This window comes from Zalophus californianus, chromosome 4 (assembly GCF_009762305.2).
Source record: "Zalophus californianus isolate mZalCal1 chromosome 4, mZalCal1.pri.v2, whole genome shotgun sequence".
Classification (NCBI taxonomy): Eukaryota; Metazoa; Chordata; class Mammalia; order Carnivora; family Otariidae; genus Zalophus; species Zalophus californianus.
This window is the reverse complement of record NC_045598.1, coordinates 160092292-160098291: the sequence shown is the minus strand read 5'-3', so window position 1 is coordinate 160098291 and position 6000 is coordinate 160092292. Positions and strand designations below refer to the sequence as shown.

General features: G+C 37.9%; 1 protein-coding gene across 11 annotated transcripts in view; it reads right to left on the bottom strand.

Annotated features, from left to right (window-relative positions):
* Positions 1–539: 539 nt before the first annotated feature.
* The window catches only part of OXR1 (oxidation resistance 1), a 455727-nt gene continuing 450266 nt past the window's right edge, over positions 540–6000 (bottom strand). For 10 of the 11 annotated variants that reach the window (XM_027575402.2, XM_027575393.2, XM_027575442.2 and 7 more), the window contains one exon: positions 540–2436. In XM_027575402.2, coding sequence (XP_027431203.1) covers positions 2301–2436 — 136 coding nt within the window. In that variant the 3' untranslated portion in view covers positions 540–2300. The remainder of the gene's footprint in view (positions 2437–6000) is intronic. The other variant, XM_027575417.1, reaches the window with a different exon arrangement.

Sequence of the window (6000 nt, the reverse complement as noted above, 5' to 3'; positions counted from 1 at the left end):
CAAACCCCCAATCCTCCTTCTTGATCACCATTGTACAATTCTTATTCAGGTCTCGTCATTTTTTCTCTGGACTGTATAAAGGCTTGCTTGTCTCCTGGTCTCTAGTTTTTTTCTCTACCAATCTCATTTTGAGAGATCTTTCTAAAATGTAAACTTGATCGTGTCATTCCTCCACTCAAATTTTAATTGCACCTATGAGATAAAAAAAAAATCTAAATTTCTTGGCATTGCACATAATGAAACTCTATGGTATCAGTCCTACCTTGCTATGCAATCCACATCAAAAAAGAAAACAACATAAACTAAAAATATCAAATGACTTGCACTTCTTCACAGGTCAAGTGCCCTCTCACTTCCTCATTTTTAAAACTATGATGTTCTCTCTACTTGAATGCATCCTTCCATCATTACTATTACCACCACCACCCAAAACTACTAGGAGCATTTTTTACACATAAACCATAGTAGTAGGCTTAATCAGAGACTTCTTAGATATGAAAGTAACTTGATTATTCAATAAATCCAAACTCAAATTTGTATTTAAGTATTTAATTTTATTTGGTATACACCACTCTGACCTTATTGTAACTGAAATCCAATACAGGATTTTTTTTTTTTAATTATTAGTCAACTCCACAAAGACAATAATACTGCTGTGGAAGACCAAAGGGGAAAAAATGATATATTTATTTACAATTCTCTATATTGTAAACATTTAATCTATATACTGTTACTAACTTATAATGAGAGCTTTACATAGACAAGGAGATGGTGCCCACATTTCTATTCATATTCAGCGATAGCATATTAAATAGATCAGATTTTGTTTTCCATTAGCATTATGCTTTCTTTAGATAATTATCTAAACTTTCTAAAGATCTAAATATATTCAAGTCCTATACAACTAAAACCACTAAAGCCAACATATTTGGCTTATAATTTCCTTTTTAGAATAATTTAAAGTGCTGTAAGCAACCTGGCAATCAACACTTTCTATAAGAACAAAACTACCTTTAAACATTAATTTACAAGATAATATACAATGTTTATCTGGAATAGCTGAAATTTCAGCACAAGGTCACTGTCACATGTATAACAGCAGGATTTTTTTTTTTTTGCATACCATGAAGCTCTGAAATTAACTGATGAATGACTGCCACAATGGCATATTATTGGTTTCCTACAAAAGAGGATAAGAACTACTAGTATATTCTATCTTGTCTTTTTTTTTTTTTTGAGGTCACTTGACAGTAAGTTTGCATATTCAACAAGTCTACTGAGTTACAATATTGTCTACTATAATCATTGCCCTTTTCTAACAGCAAATGCTAACGGTAGTAACATATACCACTCAAAAAAAAACATTTTTTTTTTCCTTTTGAACAGGAACCTATATTTTGGGAGTTGGTGTGCAACAAGGCTAAAACAACAGAACTATAAAACAGTATATCTGACACAATATGTTGAAGAAATATGCATCTGTTTCATAGTTTTTGTACTTATGATAATGCCCTGCTAAGCTACAAATATGTAAATAGTATATTTTCTTGCTTGATATATTAAGTCCAGTAGAATCATCAAGTTCTCATTCTCCTTTGTATTTTATAACTTTATCAGATAATCCAACCATGAAAGCATATGCCCAAACCTGCAAATCATGTGCACTGTGGTCTACTACAACCAGAATTCTCTTCAAATTTCATTTTTATTAAAATGAAATTGAGAATACCTGCAAAATTAATAAAGAGAACATTGTAGTGTGAATTAAAATCGGAACTCAGTGGTTTATGAAATATGCATTATTTTGGCATGTGTTTTTTTCTTCACAAGAATGACTAAGTTGAGCTTGTCCAAGTCACCTGTGCCAACCTCCAGATGCCTCACAGCATTATCTAGTCTTCATTCTCTCAATGCCCCAATTAGACTGCTCTAGTAAAACAATCAATAGAGTTTTAAAAATAATAAACCAAAAGAGATTCAAAAAAAGAGCACCATTCTATTAGGAGACTGAGATAACGTGGATTGTAGATGAGGTGGTCACTGATTAAAATGCTGCCGAAATTCTAACAAAACCCAAGCTGTTACACTGTATGGACCCACACCCTGGTCTAAACCTAAAAAATCCTGGGACAGAAACATGATTTTAAAAATAAAGTCCAAAATTATAGCTGTAAAAGGTGATACGATTAATTTCAAAGCACAAGTGACAGGTTACATTGTATTGCTTCTTGAACTTTCCAAACAATGCCTGTCCATGTCAGGTTTGGGCAATTATCCTGCTAAGACAGAGAGCATTACATTTATTCAAAAGCCCAGATTTCAATGTCTTGAATAAAGAAATCTTCCTTCTTAGAAAGTGTATGATTTCCAAATGTTTTACAAGAATGGCTTCTTCCATGGTAGAGATCTCCATCAAGCCAAAGGGCAAATTCTCCCCTGCAATATATAAAAGAAAACAGTTTTAACAATAATCTCTTAAAACTTACGCCCTAAGTTGTAAGTATTGCAGATGTTGTAAAATAATAATTTAAATGAGACATTTCAATATTCAAAACTCTAGAATCATTAATTTTTTCAAACACTTTCCTACTCCTTTTCACACTGGTACAAAGCAATTTTGTTTTGTTCATATCCCATTACACAGATTAAGTACAAAATGAATCCTCTAAAATTAACTTCACATATGATTCTTTTGAGACAGGTGTCACTCTGTTATTCTTTTCCTGGGTTTCTCTTTGCTAAATGGTTTTAATATATTTGACATGAGTTAAATATTTAATATATTCAACATTTGAAAACTCCCTCTCATCTAACATTAACAGGTGTGGTTAATGTTAAGGGTTCAATCTCCAATTCACAACTGAGGAAACTTTAGACTTCAGTTTGCTCAAGGTCCCATATGTAATATTATGTTGAGACCAGAATCTAAATGAGGTGTAACTCCAAAGCCTAGATTTATTTAGTCCATCACATCATGATTCAGATTTGGGGGCTCCTGTCTGGAATTCTGGAATATCAAGTCCTTGTAGCTCTAGGTTTCTGAGCCTGTACTCTCCTTCTCCAAAGACTGTAAACTTGTCTTAGTTTGTTATCAAATGACCCAGTGTTTAGTTTAGCTTAATGCAATCATGTGGTATAATCAAAATCAAGTTCCAGCAGACATCTAATGACATTATGTATGTTATCTTCAAAAATTCAAGTTACAGATTCCTGGGGGGCGGAGCAAGATGGCGGAGGAGCAAGAGACCTGGATTTCATCTGGTCTCAGGAATTCAGCTGGATAGGGATCAAACCATTCTGAACACCTACGAACTCAACAGGAGATCCAAGAATAGTAACAATTCTCTGAACAGAAAAGCGACCACTTTCTGGAAGGTAGGATGTGTGGAGAAGTGAATCCGAGGCGATATTCGGGAGGATAGACGGCGGGGGAGGGGGCCTCCATTGGCCGCTTCTGGCAAGTGATAGAGCCACAGAGCACAAAATCGGAACTTTCAGAAGCCAGCTCCGCTGAGGGACGTCGCTGCAGTGGCTAAGCGGGGGGTGGAACCCTCGTGGGACAGTGTGGTCTCAGGACCCTCGGGGTCACAGGAAGACCGGGGGTGCCTGAGTGCGGCAGAGCTCCCAGGTATCGGAGCAGGGAAGCCGGCTGCAGAGACAGAGCCGAGGCGCGGTCTCTCAGCTCGGGGTTGCCATAAACTGATCTGCGGCCCAGTCGGGCCACTGCTCCTCCAGCAGGGACCCAACAGGCGGCAGATCCGGGGAGACTCCCCTTCCTCCCCCGGGAGGAGCGGCGTGGGAGCGCACCGCAGGGATCTGCTGGGTTTGGAGACTCCACACCGAGTCAGGTACCAGAGATAGAAACGCTCAGTCACAGGCCGGGTGAGCACGGAGTGCGGCCGGGGACCGGGGAGATGGGAATGACTGCCTGCTTTTCTCTAGGGGCGCACTGAGGAGCGGGCCCAAGTACTCGGCTCCTCTGGGGCGGAGACTGGGAGGCCACCATTTTCACTGTCGTCCTCCAAAGCTGTACCAGAGCTTGCAGGGAACAAAAGCTCCCGAGAGCAAACCCGAGCAGATTGCTTAGCCCAGACCGACAAGGGCAGGGCAATTCCGCCTCCGTTGGAGACATTTGGGAACCACGGCAACAGGCCCCTCCCCGAGAAGATCAGCACAAACAGCGAGCAAGCCAAGACCAAATTTACCCATCAAGGAGAACGGGAGAACTCCAGCGCTAGGGGAATACTGCACATAGAATTCATGGCTTTTTTACCATGATTCATTAGTCTTTCAAAGTTAATTTTTTTTAACTTTTTTTTTTAATTTTTCTTTTCCCCTTTTTCAACCAACATCTTATCAATCCCTTTTTTTAAAAAAACATTTTTATTTTTCATTTTTAGAGTGATATTCTATCCCCTCATAGTAGTTACCCCTACTTTTGGCATATATATATATATAAGTTGTTCTCTCTTTAAAATTTTGAGATACAGTTTCTTCTAACATATCAAAATATACCCTAAATCTCTAGTGTATGGCATTGTTCTAGTCTCCTGCCTGATCACATTCTCTCCCTTTTTCTTTCCTTTTTTTTAAATCCTCTTCTTTCTTTTTTCAAACATCGTATCAATTCCTTTCTTAAAATTTTTTATAACTTTCATCTTTACAGTCATATTCCATCCCTTCATCCTATCAACCCTTATTTTGTACATATGTAAGTCTTCCTTTCTTTAAAATTTTAGGAGGCACTTTCTTCTAACAGATGAAAATACACCCAAAATCTACTATGTAGCACTGATCTATGCACCAGCCTGATCATATTTATCATATTCTGTTTTTTTTGTTTTGTTCTGTTTTTGTTTTTATCTTTTTCTTTCTTTTTTTCCCTCTTTCTTTTTTCTTTCTTTCCCTTTCTTTTCCCCTGGTCTCAGGTCTTTTCTGATTTGATTAGAGTATATTTTCTGGGGATGTTGTTAACCTGTTAACATTTTGTTCTCTCATTCATCTTTTCTCCTCTGGACAAAATGACAAGATGAACAAAAAGAACAAGAGGTAGTACTGTCTGCCAGGGACCTACTCAATACAGACATTAGTGCAATGTCAGACCTAAAGTTCAGAATCATGACTTTAAAGATACTAGCTGGGCTTGAAAAAAGCATGGAAGTTATTAGAGAAATGCTTTCTGGAGAAATAAAAGAACTAAAATCTAACCAAGTCGAAATCAAAAAGGCTATTCATGAGGTGCAATCAAAAATGGGGGCACTAACTGCTAGGATAAATGAGGCAGAAGAGAGAATCAGTGATATAGAAGACCAAATGATGGAAAACAAAGAAGCTGAGAAAAAGAGAGATAAATAACTACTGGATCATGAGGGCAGAATTCGAGAGACAAGCGATACGGTAAGACGAAACAATAATAGAATAAGTGGGATCCCAGAAGAAGAAGAAAGAGAGAGAGGGGCAGAAGGTATATTGGAGCAAATTATAGCAGAGAACTTCCCTAATGTGGGGAAGGAAACAGGCATCAAAATCCAAGAGGCACAGAGAACCCCTCTCAAAATCAATAAAAACAGGTCAACACCCTGACATCTAATAGTAAAACTTACTAGTCTCAGAGACAGAGAGACAATCCTGAAAGCAGCTCGGGAGAAGAGATATGTAACCTATAATGGTAGAAACATTAGATTGGCAACAGACCTATCCACAGAGACCTGGCAGGCCAGAAAGGACTGGCATGATATCTTCAGAGCACTAAATGAGAAAAATATGCAGCCAAGAATACTATAACCAGCTAGGCTGTCATTGAAAACAGAAGGAGAGATAAAAATCTTCCAGGACAGACAAAAACTAAAGGAATTTGCAAACATGAAACCAGCCCTACAAGAAATATTGAAAGGGGTCCTCTAAGCAAAGAGAGAGCCTAAAAGCAGTATAGATCAGAAAGGAATACAGACAATATACAGTAACAGTCACCTTACAGGTAATACAATGGCACTAAATTCA